Source organism: Notamacropus eugenii, chromosome 5, assembly GCF_028372415.1.
Source record: "Notamacropus eugenii isolate mMacEug1 chromosome 5, mMacEug1.pri_v2, whole genome shotgun sequence".
NCBI lineage: Eukaryota > Metazoa > Chordata > Mammalia > Diprotodontia > Macropodidae > Notamacropus > Notamacropus eugenii.
Window position 1 is genome coordinate 414,596,822 of NC_092876.1, and position 22,203 is coordinate 414,619,024.

At 34.6% G+C, this 22,203-nt stretch overlaps 1 protein-coding gene across 1 annotated transcript in view; it reads right to left on the reverse strand.

The window, feature by feature from the left end:
* GRIK1 (glutamate ionotropic receptor kainate type subunit 1) overlaps window positions 1–22,203 on the reverse strand; it is a 141,598-nt gene that overhangs the window by 31,103 nt on the left and 88,292 nt on the right. The window contains exons 7-11 of the mRNA XM_072614811.1: window positions 14,668–14,811; window positions 6,655–6,762; window positions 5,386–5,499; window positions 2,588–2,791; window positions 1,757–1,980 (exon numbers count right to left, since the gene is read on the reverse strand). Coding sequence (XP_072470912.1) covers window positions 1,757–1,980; window positions 2,588–2,791; window positions 5,386–5,499; window positions 6,655–6,762; window positions 14,668–14,811 — 794 coding nt within the window. The remainder of the gene's footprint in view (window positions 1–1,756; window positions 1,981–2,587; window positions 2,792–5,385; window positions 5,500–6,654; window positions 6,763–14,667; window positions 14,812–22,203) is intronic.

Below are 22,203 nucleotides of genomic sequence, written 5' to 3' on the forward strand. Positions count from 1 at the left end.
TAGTATTGAAGTCTGAGTTGTGCTATAAATATTAAGAAATAGTATTATGACATTAATATTTTTAGTCTCACTTGACTCAAAGACATAATCATAATCAATCTTCCTCTAATGCAAAGCAAACAACTTCAAGTAGGAATCTTGGTTCCTATAAACTAAGAAAGTCTCAGTCTCACTGCTGGTGACAGAACTGAGCATGGAAACGTCTTTCTTTCAAATAAGAGAATTATCTCTTTGCTTTAACTAGATTGAAAAGGAAATAGTTAAAGAAGAAATTATTGGTTTCAGTGAGTTATTCAATAGGCATTTGTTAATGGTTTATTATATACCAGTGAGATATTTTCTCCAAGGGTACACCAACATTACTATTATCATTGTTCTATTTGATAAATAAAATAAAAAAACCCCACTAAACTTGAACTATATATTTTTGTCTTTGTTATGGAACTCCTTTTTTTGGTTTTGTATATGTATATATATATGTATGTATGTGTGTATGTATATATATATATATAGATATAGATATAGATAGATATAGATATAGATATATATGGAAATTTATTGAATAAGAAATTTTGACTGTTTGGATCTCTCTCGTTTCAGCAATACTCTCCCTAAAAACTTTAGCTAAACTGCAGAGTACAGAGTTGTTTTTTTCCCCCACAAATGCCAGGCTGCTGTACAGGTTTGATGCTGTGACAATGAATATTGGGTTTTTTTTCCCAATTTAATTCAACTTTATTCAACAGTGTTGCTATTTGAAAAGTACAATGCTACATATTTTTTCCATTAAAAGCTATAAAGAACTTAAAATAATTCCATATTTACTTTATATACATCACCATAATTTATTTTGTTCCATTGTGTGGCTAATCTTCAAGTCTTTTAAGAATTTTCCTGGCATTGATCCTTATCAAGATCTATCCCCATATTTATCAAACACAAGTATATATCACAGTATTGTCAAAGAAAAATATTTATTTTGTATTAGAAGTTTGCTATTTTTCCACCAGCAAATCTGTTTTTAAAACTTCACACAAAGTGTTTGGCACATTTCAGTGCTGAAAAGGAGGAAAACAACCAAAAAAGAACATTTTCAATTCATTATGTAAAGATATCCAATTTTTATGTAACACGAAGATAAAGTAGTGATATTTTAATATAGAATCAAATATATATATACGAAGAATGAACTCTATTATAAGCCTAAAAACCCTTTAAAGTCCAATGTGTAAAGCGGAGACCTTAAACATAGAGCAAAATCTGGGAAAAAAGTAAACAAAAATAAGTCTTTTCTTGATGATGGCATAAAGATTCCATGCGTCTAGGCTTGGTAAATAAAACTTTATTATCATCTAAAATCTTCCTTTTTTACTTTTTTTGTAAGGAAATTTAAATCTAATACTTTTTATTTTTGCTAAAAATTTAACAGATTTCCATTTATGCCACTATTTTCTACTCTGTTAGACAATTCTTAACCAACTCTTCCCAGTTTTGTTATACAAATTTTTCAAAAAAGACTAAAATATGTTGATATTCACTCAATTAAGAAAATTTAGGACTAAGCTGGAATTACAATAAAATAAAGAGCTAAACTGTATAAGTAAAGAGAAAATGAAAAATCTTTCCATATTTGGATATCTGATGAGACTCTGGTGCCACTTTAAAATCCTAAATTGTGTTTAGCTCCAGGACACATGATTAGTGAACAGCCAACACATAAGCATGTTTAAGTTAAGTCCATCCTTGTTCGACTTACCTTGCAATCACAAAGAGGACACAGCTGACCCCAAGGCAGGCTAAGAGAACATACATCCAAATATCAGGAGACAGAGGATTGAGGAAGGAGAAGACACCAGGATTTGTGCCATTGGGTTTCCTGTATAAAATGCTAATGCCCAGTGTCATGAAAGGTTTGGAAAAGTCAATGACCTTCTCTCTCACATAGGTAATTGTGAGAGGAGCAACAGCCAGATCAGCTTTCTGGAAAAATAAATCATAAAAGGGGTTCATTTTCTCTGACATGGCATCTGAAATATGTATCATGTTTAAAGTACTCTTCCTGCACCCTGCCCCTAATTCCTACAAGTTCTTGAATGGGAAATTTATCATGAGGATTAATTTTAAAAGAAAAGAACCCCATCAATTTGAACTATACATACACATATACAAGAATGTGTTTAAATTCATATATAGACATAGAACAATTTACTAATGACCTGCTATCAGTATTTCTGACCAAATATACTTCTTTTCAATGGCTAGCACTGACTGCAAATGACAGATGGGGCCTTTAAAAGCTTATAAAATTCATGGAGATGAAATGACCATCAACATCCATGAGACTTCATTATGTAGCTATAAAAACCAGCACTGCCTCATCCTACTTGTGTATTCCTTTGGTTATTTGAAGGCATAGTTAAGTCTCCTTATTTCCCCTATCTCTTCTATCATATAAAAATATGATAAAATAACATAATAAAAAATATGAAAAATTTAAAAATAGCTCATGCTTACATAGAACTTTAAGGCTTACAGAAGTCCTGTATGTGTGTGTATGAATACAAAAGTGATATTTAGTTTATCTTACATGATCTATAAGTTCTTTGACCATCCCATTCCATTCTCCTTTGTCATTCTGGGCTCCATATTTACCATCAGGAACTAGTTTGACATCATAAGTGAAACCCAGAATACTGGACAACTCTTTAAGCAAATCCAGGCAGTACCCTTCAAATCTATTATTTCCATACAGAGGCTTGTCAGACTTTTTGAACATTACATAGGGTTCTTCCTGTATGAAAGTAAACAAATCACAAATAATACTTGGTCATATTTATATAACATTTTAATATTTATAAGGAAGACAATGCACTTATCCAAGTTCTATAAGCTTACTAGACATATAAAAATTCTCAAGTTTAAAAATTATCCACAATACAGGGAAAAATTAGCCAATTACAGTATATACTCATGCTCAATCAGCCTTCTCATTCAAAGTGATCTGGCTGTCTGGACACCTGGGCGCAGAGAAGATGGAGAAATGGATCACTTGCACGTATCAAACTGCAGCTTGCCTAGGCTAGTAGTAAATGGGAATCTCAGAGTAGGGAAGGCTAAGGATACGCTGGTAAATGTTCACAACCAGGTTTCAGAAACAAACACTGACAGTTTAATTTTAATACTGAAGTTTAATTTGCATTACTATGTCTAGACAATTAACAGAACAGCAAATCATGCCCAGTTGATAGTGGCTGCCAATTTCTGAGGTGTAAGTAAATGCTCACAAAGAAAATTTAATAATTGGGTCTCACAAGCTAGTTCAAGTTGACTCCAGCATGCCCCAGATTAAGGCGGAGCTGGAGGACCCTAGAGTAACTGAATGAGTCAGGATTAAAGTGGATAGGGCTATCCAAAGTTGTGTATCAGTAAGCACACCAGCATACACAGGGGGGCCTGCTGTCACAGGTTCTTTGATCTGCTTCTCTAAAAGGAAAGGCAACTTTTGAGGGGTTGACAATTTCTTTAATAAAGAACATGTATCATTCCTTTAATCAAGCACATATATAATTCTCCTAATTCAGGGGAGTCAACACCCTGAACTTCAGAGAAAATGCAGAGAAATCAAAGTTCAACAGACATGGCTTCCTCTGTCTGACCATCAACAGACAGGTTCAACTATCTGACTAGTTACCAGAGAGAGAAGCACCAATATTTGGGTTTTCAAAGTCAGGAGGCTGCTTAGTGGCTTCCCAGACTCTCATCTGGCACACAAACCTTCTTCCGAAAACTAAGCCCCAAAGTAAAACTGCACCTCAGAGTCTTTATGTACTTTTTAGAGCCAGAGGGCATCACATCCCTTGAGGGCCTTCCTACAAATCTTCCCAGGCTCAGCAATGGGTAGGAAAGATCTTCCTTAAGCACATTATTCAGAGGGATTATACTTCTTGGTATAAACAAAAACAGCAGAAGGTCCTACTTTGCTTGTCCTCTCAAGTTGAGACTGCCATGAACTCCCATTCCCTTCCCTAGCTTCTAATGTTTTCATCTGAAGACACGTATGTGTGTATATACATGGATGCATACACACATAAACACATTTACCTTTTGTTCCCCCAAGGAGAATGAGGAAAGGGACTTTTTAGTTTGTTTTGTCATTGTATATTCTTGTACTAGCCAATGCCTGAGCACACAGTAACTTATTAATAATTATAATAATAATAATAATAATATATAATATATAATAATAATAATAATAATATAATAATAATAATATATAATATATAATAATAATAATAATAATCAAATAATAACTTATTTGATTGTATTGGAAACTAGTAGATGACCAAAAGAGAGAAAATCTTCCCCTCACTCCCTTGCATTGGCACCTCAGGTTCTCTAGCTCCCCCCGTGCATCTGGATGAGATCACCTTTCCTGCTTTCTTTCTCCAAGTACAAACCTCCCTAGTTACAACTCTGTTGAAATCAGTTGATTATATTTTTTGAGACTCATGTATTTGATGCATAGACACAAGTCTGGATGTCCTCATAAAAAAAAATTCCATCTTATATCTGTACTTGTTCTGTGTATTCAGTCCTTCCTTACTTCCACCCCTTAGAATCCTTTGCACTGTTAGGGGCTCACCACAGATGCTATCCTCTTTTGAATGTCTTTCCTGATTTCCCAGTTGTTAGTGTTCTCCCTTTTAAAATATATAATGTGTGTATGTATGTGGGTATGTATATGTATACATATACACATATACTTTCCAATAGAATAAAAAATCCATGAAGTTAGGAGTTGGTTTGCTTTCGTCTTGGTTTCCTAGCACAGTACATAGTAGGCATGTAATATGTGCTTGATGCATTAGATTGAAATTATTGTGATGCCAGAGAATTACTACAACATGAATTTCTTCAGTAAAAGTATCCATAAAGAACTGAGTCTTGAAGGAAGCTAAATATTCAAAGTGGAGATGAGGAGAGAGAATATTCCGGGCATGGAGAGGAGCTTGTGTGAAGGCATTGAGAAGGGATAGTTTACACTTAATGATATTTAAAGGCTAACCATGTCAAGGTATGAGGTTATGTAATTAATGTATTGGTTAACTTGATGCTGACATTTTTTTCAAATAAGTTTTCCTGAAGTGAAAATTTCAGAAAAGGTTAAAATCTTCTCCTTCCTAACTCTCCTCCCCAAATAATTCTGGAATCCACAGGAATATGGTAAGAAAATATTTGTATCCAAAAACGTGTTTATAAAAAATACTTTCTAGCATCCTACAGATAGAAGGTGTTTCTTAAAAGTGAAGTAAATGAAAAAATTACTTGGGTTTTATTAGGCAGATGATAGCAGATGAGAACATGATTTTAATAAAGCAGACTTACCAGAATGGTAGTAACTATGAGAGTTCGATTAGCTAGTGAGTCAGTGATGTTAGTGGACTTCTCTTTATTGCTGTCAGTCATGTTAAGACCACTGTTAGAATTCCAGATTCCAATCTGCACAGAAAAGAGGAAATCAGTAGATACCGGCTATACATACTACTTTCAATCTCATGTTACACCTATGTGTAGTAGTCATTGGAAACAAAAAACAAAGTCCACAATGGGAACAATTAAAATAATAGGAATATGAAATAGAGAAAGGAGCCAAAGAATTTTAAATAAGATAATATATCAAAATTATGTCAGATGGTTTTATTGAAGTAACTTTAATACATCATTTTCAGAAACAATAGGCTACCTTTTTTAAATTTTGTTTTTCTTGGAATTTTTTTTTTTGGTCTGTGTTTTCTTTGACAACATGACTAATAAGGAAATATCTTTTGCATGACTACACATGTATAGCATATCAAAATGCTTCCTTTCACAATGAGGGGAAAGGGAAGAGAGAATTTGCAACTTGAAGTTTAAAAAAAACCAATGGTTTAAAATTTTTATATGTAATTGGAAAAATATTTTTAAAAAATAGTTACTGAATGAATGCATGTATGAATGAGTAAGAAAATGCTTTTTTAGAAAAGCTAGATAAAGGTAACAATAAAAAATGATATACTATGGCATTATACGTATAATTCTGAAAGCAAGCAATTGCGTATTAGATTATAGACATTAAGATAAAAGCAATTTTTTTCTAATTTTTTTTAAATCTTAAGAGAAAATCTTCGAGGTATTAGCTATTTGTTATACTTGACAAATACTTAAGTTAGTGATAAGACAAATCTTTGCCTTTTTCAATATCAAATAATAATAATTATGAAATATCACCAAAAGTGTACAAAAGAAGTGAAGGTAGAAAAATTATTTTAGACAATGTTTAGCTTTGAAAATTTAGCAAATGCAAAATTAATTTCTCTATTAAGTTTCTGTTTTTTATCCATCTTTCTTCTATATATCTTGATTTCTAAATATAAGTGAAAAAAATATCTTGTTCTATTGGATACCATTCCATTTTAAAATTATACTTCTGTTATTTTGTGATTCCTTAAAGTCTCATTTAGTTTTTCAGACCAACACCATGTGAAGTTTTTATTTAATAAATCTCTGTCACTTGTGAAGACTGAGAGAAAAAAATTCGTAAAACGGTACAAGTGAATAACTTGGACTTGCAATTTAATAAAAATTCTTGAGAAAATATTGTACCAAGCGAATTACCTTTTTTGTCCCTTCCTCCTTGAGACTGATAATGTCCAAATCAAAATCCTTCCTCAAGCCATCTGTTTTATTGAAGGTGATGCGTCCAGTCAAACCATCCAACTCTGCCTACAAGTAAACACAGTAAAGCATTTCTTCTAAACAATTTGTAATTATAAGACCATCAAAAACTCCTAAAAGGGTATAATTCTGATTTATCATACTGTTACAAATTATTTCATTGATAGTGGTCTAAGTAAAAAAAAAAAAGGCATTTCACCATTTTATTAATGTACATTTTCGTGTACTTGTGCATATCCACCCATTTTACCAGGGGAAGTCTTTACATGTTCAGAGTAGACACCCTCCCTAACTCACAGACAGGTTTCAGTCTTGTCAGTTACCCTCAAGCTGGGTTAGCCCAGTTTTATCTGGGTGTGGTTGCTGAACATGCGTCAGTTTCTTGGAGCCCTAGCTGAGATTGAGTGCCAGGTGGAGGTGGATGAGCAGCTGTGAAAAGGGCTCAGCAAGCCCTCATGTCAGAGTAGCTCTTCTTGAACACCCCATACACCCCTGGCATACTGGTGCTGGTAGACTCTCCTGATGTCACAAGTATACAACAACGAGATCAGCACAATGGCTCTGTAGATTTTTAGTTTGCTAGGCAGCCTAATACCTCTTCTCTCGCACATCTCCCTTCAGAGCCTCTCAAATGCTGAGCTAGTGTCAGTGAGTGTGTCATCCTCATCATCTATATGGACATCTCTTGAAAGCATATTGCCAAGGTAAGTGAACTTAGCCACAGCATTCAAAATTTCTCCATTTGCTGTAACTGATGGTTCCACATATGGATAGTGGCTGGTGATGAACCTCTGTTTTCTTAGTGTTAACTATTGGGCCAAAAGTAGCAGAAGCTGCAGAGAATAGATCCATACTCTGTTCCATCTCAGCCTCAGAGGCTGCATTGAGTGCACAAATATCTGTACACAAAAAGCCACACACCAACTCTCCCTCCATTTTAGTGCTTGCTCTCATAACACAACCCTGCTTCACTCCACTTGTGACTGGTAAAGAGAAAGAGTATCATCCATTATCCAGAATCTGCACAAGCATGGCATCATGAAACTGGCATACAATACTGATGGACTTTTCTGTTCTGCTCCTAGCAGAACACTATATCAGCCATTCCTTGGCCCTTTCTTTTTTTAAAAATTTATTTATTTTAGTTTCCGTTTCCTTTTTCATTTAGTTTTCATTTCCTTTCATTTTCATTTCCACATTCATTCCCACAAGATTTTGAGTTCCAAATTTTCTCCCTGTGTCTTCCCTCCCCCCACCCAAGACATGGTACATTCTGAATACCCTTTCCCCCAATCTGCCCTCCCTTCTATCAACCCCTCCCTTCCCTTCTCCCCATTTTCTCTGTTTTCTTGTAGGACAAGATAGATTTTTATACTCCATTACCTGTATTTCTTACTTCCCAGTTGCATGTAAAAACAATTCTCAACATTCATTCCCAAAACTTTGAGTTCCAACTTCTCTCACTTCCTCCCTCCCCACCCATCCCCACTTTGAAGATAAGCAATTCAGTATAGGCTATACATGTGTAGTTATGCAAAAGACTTGCACAAAAGTCATGCTGTGAAAGACTAACTATATTTCCCTCCATCCTGTCTTGTCCCCCATTTATTCTATTCTCTTTTTTGACCTTGTCTCTCCCCAAAAGTGTTTACTTCTAATTACCCCCTCCTTCCATTTGCCCTCCCTTCTATCATCCCCCCTCACCCCACTTATCCACTTCTCCCCTACTTTCCTGTAGTGTAAGATAGATTTTCATACCAAATTGAGTGTGCATGTTATTCCCTCCTTAAGCCAAGTGTGATGAGAGTAAGCTTCACTTTTTCCATCTCACCTCCCCCCTTTTCTCTCCATTGAAAAAGCTTTTTCTTGCCTCTTTTATGAGAGATAATTTTCCCCATTCCATTTCTCCCTTTTTCCTCCCAAAATATTCCTCTCTCATCCCTTAATTTTATTTTTTAGATATCATTCCTTCCTGTTCAACTCACCCTGTGCCCTCTGTCTATATGTATATAATCCCTCCAACTACCCAAATACTGAGAAAAGTCTCCAGAGTTATAAATATTATCTTTGCATGTAGGAATGTAAACAGTTCAACTTTAGTAAGCCCCTTATCATTTCTCTTTCCTGTTTACCTTTTCATGCTTCTCTTGATTCTTGTGTTTGAAAGTCAGATTTTCTATTCAGCTCTGGTCTTTTCATCAAAAATGCTTGAAAGTCCTCTATTTCATTGAATTACCATTTTTCCCCCTGAAGTATTATACTCAGTTTTGCTGAGTAGGTAATTCTTGGTTTTAAACCTAGTTCCTTTGACTTCCTGAATATCATATTCCAAGCCCTTTGATCCCTTAATGTAGAAGCTACTAGATCTTGTGTTATCCTGATTGTATTTCCACAATACTCAAATTGTTTCTTTCTAGCTGCTTGCAATATTTTCTTCTTGACCTGGGAATTCTGGAATCTTGCTACAATATTTCTAGGAGTTTTTCTCTTTGGATCTCAGGAGGTGATTGATGAATTCTTTCAATATTTATTTTAACCTCTGGTTCTAGAATATCAGGACAGTTTTCCTTGATAATTTCATGAAAGATGATATCTAGGCTCTTTTTTCATTGTGGCTTTCAGGCAGCCCCATAACTTTTAAATTGTCTCTCCTAGATCCATTTTCCAGGTCAATTGTTTTTCCAATGAGATATTTGGCATTGTCTTCTATTTTCTCATTCTTTTGGTTTTGTTTTGTAATTTCTTGATTTCTCATAAAGTCATTAACTTCCATCTGCTCCATTCTAATTTTTAAAGAACTATTTTCTGTAGTGCTTTTGAACCTTCTTTTCCATTTGGCTAATTCTGCTTTTTAAAGCATTCTTCTCCTCATTAGCTTTTTGGACCTCTTTTGCCATTTAAGTTAGTGTATTTTTAAAGGTGTTATTTTCTTCAGCATTTTGGGGGTCTTCTTTAGCAAGTTGTTAACTCGCTTTTCATGATTTTCTTGCATCACTCTCATTCCTCTTCCCAATTTTTCTTCTACCTCTCTTACTTGATTTTCAAAATCTTTTTTGAGCTCTTCCATGGCCTGAGACCATTGCAAATTTATTTTGGAGGTTTTGGATGAAGAAGCCTTGACTTCGATGTCTTCCTCTCATAATATGCTTTGTTATTCCTCATCCTAAAGGATGGAGGAAAATGCCTGTTCACCAAGAAAGTAACCTCCTACAGTCTTATTTTTTCCCTTTTCTGGGCATTTTCCCAGCCAGTTACTTGACTTTTGATTCCTTTGTCAAGGGGAGGGTATACTCTAGGGACCTGTAAGTTCTCAGTTCCTCCAAGGTGGAACAATCATGGCCACCATGATTGTGCCACCAGACACAGGCACAGTTTACTCCTCTCCTGGCCTGTGCTCTGGTCTGTGAGCAACCACAAACTTTTCTGCCCAGGATCTGCAAGTAGAGTTCCCTCTCCACAAGTGCCTCCAGCTCCACTATGCCCACGCTCTTTCTCACCCCAGGGCTGTCACTCAGGGCTGAGATCCAGATCAGTGGCTCAATTCCCCCAGAGTCTTTAGGCTGAGGGCTCCAAAAATGAATGCTGCTATTGCCTGGGCCTGGAGTTAGACCACATTCCCTTCTCACTCAGGTGAAAGAGCTTTCTGACTGACCTTTGAAGCTGTCTTTGGCATTTGTGAGGTGAGAGATCTTGGAACCACAGCTGTTGCCTGGGATTCTGCCTGCTCCAGTCCTATCCCTGTTGCACCACAGCCAAGGCTGGGCTGTGCTCCACTCTACACCTGTTGCAACAGACCTTTCCTGTTGGCCTTCCAGGCTGCCTTGGGCTGGAAATCTCTTTCACTCTGTCGTTTTGTGGCTTCTGCTGCTCTAGAATTTGTTTAGAGTCATTTTTTTACAGGTATTTTATGGACTTTTGGGTTAGAACTAAGAGTAGGTCCATCCTTCTACTCTGTCATCTTGGCTTCACACCTCCTTGGCCCTTTCTGAAGTCACACTGTCTGTCAAGTAGAAGACCATCTTCCAGGTAAAGGATTAGCCTATTAATATTAAGGCGGACTCTTAGTAGCAATGAGTAAGAGAGAGGCCATCTGTGACTGTCATAGGACAATCTATTTTCTTTACTTTTAAAGAGATAGTCAGTGGAGGCATCCTTGAACTCCTGAGGGATAACCTTCCTCTCACCATATAACCCAGAAGATTTGATTTAGCTTCTGTATGAGCAATGAACTCCCTGCCTTTTAAATTTTAGCTGGAACAGAATCAGAACAATCTAGTACTGGGTGGGAAATAGAGTGATAGATCAGTGGAACAGATTAGGTACAAATTACATTATAATAAATGGCCATAGTAATTTAGTGTATGATAAACCCAAAGATCCAAGCTTTTGAAATAATAACTTATTATTTGACAAAAATTGATGGAAAAACTGGAAAACAGTTTGGCAGAAACAAGGTATAGACCAACATTTTGCACTATATACCAAGATAAGATCAAAATGGGTACGTGATTTACACACAAAGAGTAATACCATAAGCAAATTAGGATAGCATGGAATAGTTTATCTGTCAGATTTATGGAGAAGGGAAGAATTTAGGACCAAAGAAGAAATTAAGAGCATTAAAAATATAAAATAGACCATTTAATTATATAAAATTAATTTTTTTGCACAAACAAAACCAGTGCAACCAAAATTATAAGGAAAGAAGAAAACTGGGGGAAATCTTCTCAACAGTTATCTCTGATAAAGGCCTCATTTCTCAAATATATAGAGAACTGAGTCAAGTTTATAAAAAATACAAGTCATTCCCCAACTGATAAATAGTCAAAGGATATGAACAGGCAATATTCAGACAAAGAAATCAAAACTATCTATAGTTATATGAAAAAGTGTTCTAAGTCACTATTAGTCATAGAAATGCAAATTAAAACAACTCTAGGGTACCACCTTAGAGTGGCTTAAATGACAAACAAGGAAGATGTTAGATGTTGGAAGGGATGTAGGAAAACTAGGACACTTATGCACTGTTAGTGGAGTTGTGAACTGATCCAACCATTCTGGAGAGCAATTTGGAACTTACCCAAAGGGCTATAAAACTACATACCCTTTGATCCAGCAATTCCATTGCTAGGTCTATATCCCAAAGACATCCAAAAAAAGGCAAAAAGAACCTATTTGTACAAAAATATTTATAGCAGCTGTTTTTGTGGTGGCTAAGAATTGGAAAACAAAGAGATGTCCATCAATTGAGGAGTGGCTAAACAAGCTGTAGTATGTGATTGTTATGGAATATTATTGTGCTGTAAGAAATGAATGACAAGCAGGATGATTTCACAAAAACCTGGAAAGACTTACATGAATAGATGCATAGTGAAGTGAACTGAACCAGAACATTGTACATAGTAATAACAATGTTGTTCAATGAATAATTGTGAATGGCTTAGATATTCTTAGCAATGCAATAATCCAAGACAAGTATAAATTCCTTTTCCTGCTGTTTTATCTATTTTATCCAATTTTATTATGAATTTAACACACACTTTTCATTTGGGCTATTACTTCTCCCCAGGCTTCTTGCCTCTTGATTGTTTTGCCCCTTCAATATCTCCTACCATAATACAAAGTGAGAGAAAAAAAAGCCCTCTTGCCCTGAGGGGTTCAGGGAAGACTCAACATCCCTGTAGCCTGTGGATGTCAAACTGACCCCAACTCTCCCCACTTCTCTGCAATCACTTTGGTAGAGGAGGTAACAAAGTAGCTACTACAGATGTATTTCTCATTAACACATCAACCATTAATGTTCAGTTAATCTTAATAAAAATATTTTTTTTAAATGCAAAGCAAAACCACAGAATTTACATTATACTGCACCCATATACCCCAATGTGAAGAGGGAGTATGTGCTTACATTTTCAGGGTATACACATAAGGAATAAATAAAGCAAACTGCATGTGACACATGTAGGTTGGCAACTAAGTTCTGCAACTATAGACGTCAATATCTTCTCTCTTCCAGGAGCTGTCCATAAAAGCTTCTTGATAAAGTAGCTCTCGTGTTGAACAGATGCTTTCTTAGCCAAGCTAAGCCGATCCAAGGTTTGCTTGAATAACAGCCCACTAAGAGCCATGTCTCAGACAGACGAATTGATCTTCTGCACGGCTCCTCTGATTTTCCACTTCTATGCTGTTTCTCAGTTCAGCTGAACTTACTCTTTGACAGGAACTGGAGCTTATATATCACTTCTATTTTCAGACTTTGCTGAAGACTTCAGTTTAAGTAACATTATGCCCTTTTAGGAAGAGATATTGATCTTTATCCTAAGTTGGCAATAGCCCTTCTAATGTTACTCTTTTGCAGGAATTTTCTTTTTCTTTCTTAGCAACAAATGACAACACAGAGGAAGTTTCTTTTGTCTTCTAATTTCATTAGCAAACATATTAGATAGTAGAGTGTTTTCTCTCTAGTCCTTCATATTCATCTTGGTAGCACAGATGATAGAAGATGCTCCATACCATAACAGTCCAAAGAGAGAATTATAGTCTCTTTTTTTATACAGTTATCAGTTCTGTTTCTTCACCTTTTTCTCTATAACCTATCTTGATTCAGAATCTGGGCCCTCCCTGCAAAAGACCTCACCTTAGCCCCTGACTAGTAACCAAACTCTCATCTTCCATCTTTAGTCAGGTAAATAACACTTGACCCACAGTCAGAGTGGTTCTCTTTTCCATACTTTCCCAGTTAGTAATCCAAAAGTTGCTTCAATATATCAGTTCTTCAGTAATGGAAGAATATTTTGATATTTCAGTGATGGAAGAATTGAAGAATTGGAGCAACTTTTGGATTACTAACTGGGAAAGTATGGAAATGAGAACCATTCTGACTATTCTAATTGGGATAAATGTTATTTACCTATGTTCTCTATTTATCCAGTGTCCTACAGTTTGTCATATTGTTACCATGCACTGTGTCACATGTAACTCAATAACTATTTCTCATAGATCCCTGAGGAAGATCTATGCTTTTAACAAGTGAACTTGTCAAGAAAAACTTAATTTAGTAACTGATTTTTTTCAGAAGCATACTAGTGCTTAAGACAAATGACATCCTTCTTATACACAGAAAAACTTCCTATGTATTTCTCTGCTGAAAAGTTCCAAAATATATGGATTTCTGGATTGTTCACCTTGCCCTAACACCTAGACTTCAATGACATCTGGATCACCAGAAATGTCCATCTCACAACAAAAATTAGGTTGGAATCAGAGTGACCTTGAAGATCTGGATGAAGGTTTAGAGAGCCTTGTGAAGACCAGATCGATTTATAAATTATCCAGAATTTTAGATCAGCCCTGTAGAAGGGAGAGTAAGATCATCTGCATAGGAGCTGCTCCAGAAACAAACTCTGAGGAGCAATTCTAAACCTGTCCATTTGAGAGTCTTCATGTACTCTTTAGGTTCCGTAAACAGAACTTACAGGGTATCTATGAATATCATTGCAGCTGTTATATTATTATTACTATATATTATATTATTACAGTATTGCATCCTACTATATACAATCAACACATGAAATAGGAGTCCCAGGGAATTTGTAAGTACAATGCAGGATGCAGTATAACTAATGTATTACCCACTACCCACTGACATCCTCTACTTGACTAGGTAGGTTTTAAAATAATGGCAATAGTTGTGATCTTTTTTGTACCTAAAATGAAACAAGGTAGTGGGAAGGAGGAACAGAGATAAAGTCCCACTGGAAAATTATTGGCTGCTTGTTTAAACATGTTTCAATAAATGACTACAACTGAACTGTACTCAGACTAACTCGTTGCTGTCATTTAAGGGTTTGCCTTTATAGGCAACATGTAGATTCATAGTGGAACAGAGCCAATGAATTTATGCAGCACAAAGTGAAGGAAAGACTAAAAGAATGATAAAGCCTCAAGAATTACCTCTTTGATCAAATTAATAAATCTGTGTCCAAAGCGCCATGGTTTATGTCGGTGACACTGCAGGGAGCTGATCGTCATCTGAGAAGCGTGGTGAGAGGCAATCGCAACTGCATACACAGCGTCATACATCAAGGCAGCTTCAGTCTGGAGGGAGAAAACACATGTGCTTTCATTCCCATATTTACCTATCTTTGCCCTCCTTATTGCCTCAGCCTTTTGATTTTTGAAGGCTCTTGTCACCTTATTCTTATAATACTTATTTTCACTAGTGTTTTTTGAAAGCAATGACTTTTAAATTTTTTTTTATCTCCAATCACAATGCATACTCTAGTACTCCAGCAAGTATTTACTTAATAAATGCTTCTTGACTGTTGTTACTCTGATACTACAACATAGTGGCGGTGGGGACTGTGAAAGGTTATTCCAGGAAAGTATAAGTTCTGGCAGGTTATATCCAACTGGAAAGGTATCACATACTGACCAAGTCTGCTGCTTAAGGACTAGCCGAGTAAAATTAAGTATGAAAATTTCATCACCAATAGGTCATGAGTTCTTTGGCTATGAAAACCCATGAAACAAAGAAAAATACAAGTATAATAAAAATAAAAGCATAACCTTCAACTTTGTGTGATCTTCTGTGTCCTTTGTGATGATGATATAGGGTCAGAAAACAGTACAAAAGTGCACATGGGCTAGATCATCTATTAAAACCATAGGTATTCTAAATGTGAAATCTCTGTATCAACATTGATGTTCTCATGATAAAGGATGTTATCATTAAATGGAAAGGAAGACTTGCAGTTTTTCTTTAGAGACAAATAAGTTACTGATTTGCTCTATAATTGGTTCAAAGGCAATAAGAAATATTATTCATGGGAAAACTGATGGCTTCATTTTATAGTTCTAATAAATAGCTTAAACAAGAAGGCTACTATATTATTGCAGCTCATGCACCAGCATCTATTGTAGAGGATAAAGATCCTCTAACAATGTATTTTGATACTTAGTTATTTCAGTGTCAAGATGGACAACCGGAGATTAATCAATCAACAATTTATAATGTACCAAGCTATAAACTAAACACTCTACTAGGTACTGGTGTCATAAAGGCAAATATGACATAGGCTATAACCACAGGAAGCTTAATTTCTGACTTTCCAAAAAAAAAAGTGAATATTGAGCTCCAGTTTAAAAAACAAGGGATCTGCATAATCTCAAAAGTATTTGTAGATCACTTAAAAGATATGTCGATCATGGGAAACCACCATTAAAAATGAATATTAAAAATTGCCCTTACATGTAATTGCAAAAAATACTATTCAAAATTTAAAAGGCGGGGCTCATGGGAATAAAGGAGGTACAGGATTATCTCTTTGGCATCTCTGTTCAAAGGGAATATCAAGAATACAGCTCCTGTCCATATGATGTACAACCAGGTCAAGCAGTATTACTACCAGAGTCCTGGATATATAAAACTACACACATACACACACACACACACACACACACACATTATCCATCCATTTCATCCTCTGTCCTCCCCTTTTCCTTTTATATTCAATCTTTCCTTGGACTTTTGAATGTAAAGACAATTTTTAACATTCTTTTTTTAAAAATAAAATTTTGAATCCCAATTTGCTCTCTCCCCTTTCCACTCCTTAAGATTTTATATAGATTACATATGTACAATCATGTAAAACATATTTCCATATTAGTCATGTTGTGAAAGAGGAAACAGAACAAAAGGAAAAAACCACAAACAGAATAAAGTGAAAATAGTGTGCTCCAATTTGCACTCAGACTCTCTCAGTTCTTTCTCTGGATATATAGATAATGAGCTCCTTTTATACATATATGTATATATGATATAGATATGTATGCATATATATGTGCATGTGTGCATGTGTGTGTAAGTGTAAAAGTAGTCATTTTTTTCTCTGTTTCTGATGTCTTTCCAATATTAGCCTAGTAACAGTATATATTTGGGCAAGAGTATGTGTAATTGAGTGACTTTTAAAGGCATAGTTCTAAATTACTTTCCTGTACTTTCCTCCTGTCTAGACCAATTCACAGCTGTTTTCCCTCTGTCCCTTCAAAAATTGTCATTTTAAAAATTATTTTTGTAAATTATAGATTTGAAGTGAAATTTCAGAGTTACTATAATTTGAATTTTTAAATGATTTGTGATTTTCATAATTTTTCTATCAATTTGCTAATAGATTGGATTTCTTCTCTTGAAAACTTCCTGGTCATATCCTTTGACTATTTCTCTATTGAGAAATGGGTCTCATTCTTATAAATTTGAATCAGCACCTTATATATTTTAGAAATGAGACCTTTATCAGAAAAACTTATGGCAGAGAGTTTTTTCCAGTTACTTGTTTTCCTTCTAAATTCATTGGATTTTCTTTTGTTTTGTTTTTTTGCAAAAACTTGAACATTTTATATAAATTGTTCATTTGATCTCCTATGATCATCCCTAATTCTTCATCATAAAGTTATACCCTGTCTGTAGATCTGAAAGGTAATTTTTTCGTTGCCCCTCTTAGTTGCTTATGATGTCACTTTCTAAGTATAAATCATGTACTCAACTCACATGGTTGGAGATGTTGGTATATGCCTAAAGTTTATTAGACTAATTTCCAGTTTCCCCAACAATTTCTGTTGCATTTTGTTGCATAGTGGAAATGTTTGGTTTTATTGAACATTAGAGGATACTGTGTCCTTTTTAAAATGTCTTGTATATAATCTGTTCTACTGACTGACACCTCTATTTTTTAATTAGTGCCAAACAGTTTTAATGATTATTACTTTGTAATATAGTTTGAGATCTGGCACTGCTAAACTTCTTTCTTTACCACTTGTTTGTTCGTTAATTCCCTTAAGGTTCTTGATCTTTTCATCATCCAGATAAATTACATTTTCATTTTTCTCTCTATCTAATAATACTTTGTTAGTTTGATTAATATGGCATCCAATAAGTAATATAATTTAGATAATATTGCAATTAATTAGATCTGTCTTTATGTCTACACAATGTTTTATAATTGCATTCACTTAGTTCCAAGGGTGTCATGGTATTATAAAATTATTTTGAATGGATTTTCTCTATCTCTTCTTGCTGAGTTTTGTTGGTAAAGTACAGAAATGCTGATGATTTACTAATCTCTCATAGTTGGTATGTACAAGAAAAAAGTTATGAAAAATTGGAGTAATACATATATATTATGAATATTATCATCTGAATGAATAAAGAAGGGTTTAAGTGTAGATTAATTTTATATTCTGTAATTTTGCTGGGTTTTGTTTCAGTTTATTAGTTATTATAACTAATTATTATTATAACTAGTTATTAGTTATTATAACTCCTTAAGAGTTATCCAAATAGACTGTAATATCATCTGCAAAAAAGCAGTACAGTAGTTTAGGTTCTTCTCTGCCTATGCTTGTTCCTTTGCTTCCTTTTTCTTGTTTTATTGATTTAGGTACCATTTCTAGCTCCAAGTTAAATAATGGTGACTATGGACATCCATGTTTGGAAAGATCTCTAACCTTTCTCCATTATGTAAAACATTTGTTCTCGGTCTTAAACAACTTTTGCTTACCTGTACTTTCTCATTTTTATTAACATAAATAAATATTGGATTTTATCCAAAGGCTTTTTTGGGGCATCTATTGATACCATCATATGAGATTTTAAAATTATCTTTAACTTTTTTTAATATGACCTATTTTGTTTGTTTAGACTATCAATCCAACTAAGTTATTATACTACGTAATTTTAAAAATATGCCGTGGCCTATTTGACAATATTTTATTTAAATTATTTTAGTCAAAGTTTGTTAAAGATATTAGTTTATAGTGTTCTTTCTCTCCTTTCTCATTTTTTTAGGTATCAAGACCATATATGTATCAATGAAAGACTTCAGAGGGGAGGATTCTAGCAAGATAACAGAGTAGGACAAAAAATACTGAGCTCTCTGAATTTCTCCCACAAACAAGATAAAATATTGCCTCAAAATGAACTTTTAGTTACAGAAATAATTAAAAGTTGAGTTAAAGCAGTTCATCCTTCTAAGACAACTTGGGGGGACCTCAGGAAGAACCTGACCTCTAGGGGGGAAGGTTTGCCCCAGTTGAAGTACAAACAAACACTTCCAGACAGACCCCACTGAATTAACAAGCCATAGGGACAGCTGGGTCTGGCTTCAGAAACTTTCACCTCAAGTCCAGTATGGGGGTTGGACAGCTGAGTAGGCGGAAGATTGAAAAGCCTTCTCCTGTTTCCAGACACCAGACCCAGGTGTGCTGATCAGACACAGTCCCAAGTTGAAGCTGTGGACAAGGAGAAGAAAGCTCCCACCCAATGAATGTGGTAGCAGAGGGGCAGAGACCCTGATGGCTGCAGGCACTTGCAGGAGAGCAGAGTCTGGTTTGGGCTCTAGGGCAGAGGGGAGAACTGAAGTTTGCAGCCAAGGTATAGACTTCAGGGAGCAAAAGCATTTGTGGTGATAACTTGGCTGGGGGCTCTAGCTGTGGCTCAGGGGTGAAGAAGAGTGCTTGAAGTTAGGCCCACAGACAGAACTCAGAAAACAACAGTACAGAAAAACCAGAAGTCTGATGTAACATCTCCCACACCTCAGGACTATAACCTGACAATAATAATAAGCTGCTAAAAAATGAGAAAGCAAAAGAGAAAGAACCTTCACTACAGATAGCTACCCTGGGGAATATATATCTGGGTTCATATCCAGAAGAAGATAATGAAATTTTAAAAGCCACTCCTACTTCTATGAAAAATGTCAAATGGTCATGAGCCCAAAAAAGAGTTCTTGGAAGAGCTTTAAAAGGACTTTAAAATCAAATTTAAAAGGTCAAGGAAAAATTAAGGAGAAAAATAAAGAAAATCATGAAAATAAAGTCAACCAATTGAAAAAAAGAGATCCAAAAATTTAAGCAAGAAAATAACCCCTTAAAAACTAGAATTGAGCAAGGGGAAGCTATTGATGTTATAAAATACCAAGAAATAATAAAATAAAATCAAAAGAATGAAAAAATAGAATACAATATGAAGCTCATTAGGAAAACAGTTTACCTGGACAAGAGATTGAGGGGAGAAAAATATAAGAATTGTTGGGCTGCCTAAAAGTTATTATTGTTAAAAAGAGTCTAGATATTATATTACAAGAAATCAGTAATGAAAATTGCCCTGAAGTTCCAGTATGAGAGGGTAAAATGAAAATAGAAAAAAAATCCATCCATCACCACCTGAAAGAGATCCTAAGATGAAAACTCACAGGAACGCCATAGCCAAGTTTTGAAGCTACCAGGTTAAGAAAAAATACTACAAGCAACAAGAAGGAAAAAAATTTAAATGTTGTGGAGCTACAGTTAGGATAACGTAAGATCTAGAAGTTTCTTATACAACAAAGTGGAATATAATCCTGAGTGGAAAAAAATGGATATTTGATGAATTGAAAGATTTTCAGGTATTTGTAACAAAATGATTAGAACTCAATGGAAAATTTGACATAAGATCTAGGAGAAACATAAGGTAAACATTAAGGACCAATTATAAGTGATTCAATAAGTCAAGCTATTTACTTGTATGGAAAAATGTCATCATTTTTCATGTTAACATTAAAAATGTTATTATTACTTGAGTAGTTTGAAAGAGCATAAATAGACAGAAGGGTTGGGATTGAGATAAGTATGATGGGATAATTTTTAAAAATAAAATTGGTCAGGGAGAAGTAAAATGGAGAAACTATCTCATACAAATGAGGTGTGAATGGAAGAACTATTACAGTGGAAGAAGGTGGGGGTGGAGGGCTGGTAGTGCTGGAACCTTATTCTCATCGCAATTGGGTTAAAGGGGGAATAACATATACATTTAGAAGAGTATGAAAGGTCTTCTAAATTTGGAGGGTGAAGGGATAGGATAAGGGAGGGACTTTTAGAAGGGGTGTAGATCAAGAAGTAGGGGGAGTAAGAGGGGAGAAGATAAGGAAGGGATTCTTAGAGGTATGGGTTGATTAAAGAATAGGAGGGTAAGGGGAGAGGATAAGAGAGGGCTTCTTTTAAAAGGTGCAAATTAGGGAGGTAGTGGTTAGAAGTAAATCAGATCTGTGAGAAGGGATAAGGTAAAAAGAGGTGAGGATAATAGAGAGGAAAAATAGGATAGAGGGATTATAACAGCTATTAATTATAACTTTGTGGATGGAATGAATGCACAAATAAATTATAAATGGATAGCAGAATGGACTAAAAGAATAGAATCTGACAATATGTTTTTTATAGGAAACACATTTTAAAATGAGAGATACACAAAGTTAATTTATAATATAATAATTTCTAATACACAGTGTGGAATTTATTATACTTCAGCTTAGGTAAAAGAAAACAAAAAAAGCAGGGGTAGCAACCATGATCTCAAAGTTAAAGCCAAAATAGATTTAATTAAAAGAGATAAACAGGGAAACCACATTATGATAAAAGAAAAATGAAGCAGTATCAATACTAAACCTATATTCACCAAATGTTATAGTATCTAAAATTTTAAAGGAAAAATTAAATGAAAGATATAGTAATACTATTAGAGTATAACCATCATATAACATTTAACTTCAATCTTTCCCTCTCAGAAATAGATAAATCTAACTAAAAATAAATGAGAAAGAAGTCAAGGAGATGAATAGAATTTTAAATAAGCTGGATGTGATACCTATCTTGAGAGAAATGAATGGGAATAGAAAGGAATACATCTTTTTCTCAGCTACATATGGTACCTTTACAAAAATTGACCATATACTGGATCATAAAAACTTTGTAGTTAAATGCAGAAAAGCAGAAATATTAAATGCATCCTTTTCAGATTACAATGCAATAAAATTATATTCAAAAAGGACCATGTATGCTTGTTTCCATCTGTAAAAATCAAACACAACTAATTGGAGACTAAACAATCTAATAGTAAAGAATGAGTGGATTAAAGAACAAATTATAGAAACAATCAATAATTTCATCAAAGAGAATGACAGTAATGAGACAGCATATCACAACCTATGGGATGCAACATTTCTCCTATTATTTAGATCAGTCGTTGTGTGAAGTTTTAAAAATCATATATATATATGTATATATATATGAAAATAATTTGTAAAGAGACTCTAATCTATACACGTGTCTATAGATACAAAGATTTATTAGTATCCCTACATGTGTCATGTTATTAGTTACAAAGTAAAAGAAGGGAAATTGTATTAATCTGAAGATTGCTCTTTTTAACTTTCTTTTAAATATGCCCTTGCTTTGATTCTTACTTCATCTTCACTTGAGCAACACACTCTCACTCTTATAACACTAACAGAAAGTTAAACAGAAATTTTAGCTGGATATAAATAATGATCTTTAAATACAACTTTAAAAGATACTATACTACTTTATTTTGTAACAAATGTGGGAAAATTCTTTCTCCTACATGCTTTAAGAAATAATACAGAATCTGTGAATCATCCCCTTTTTCAAAAAAGAAAA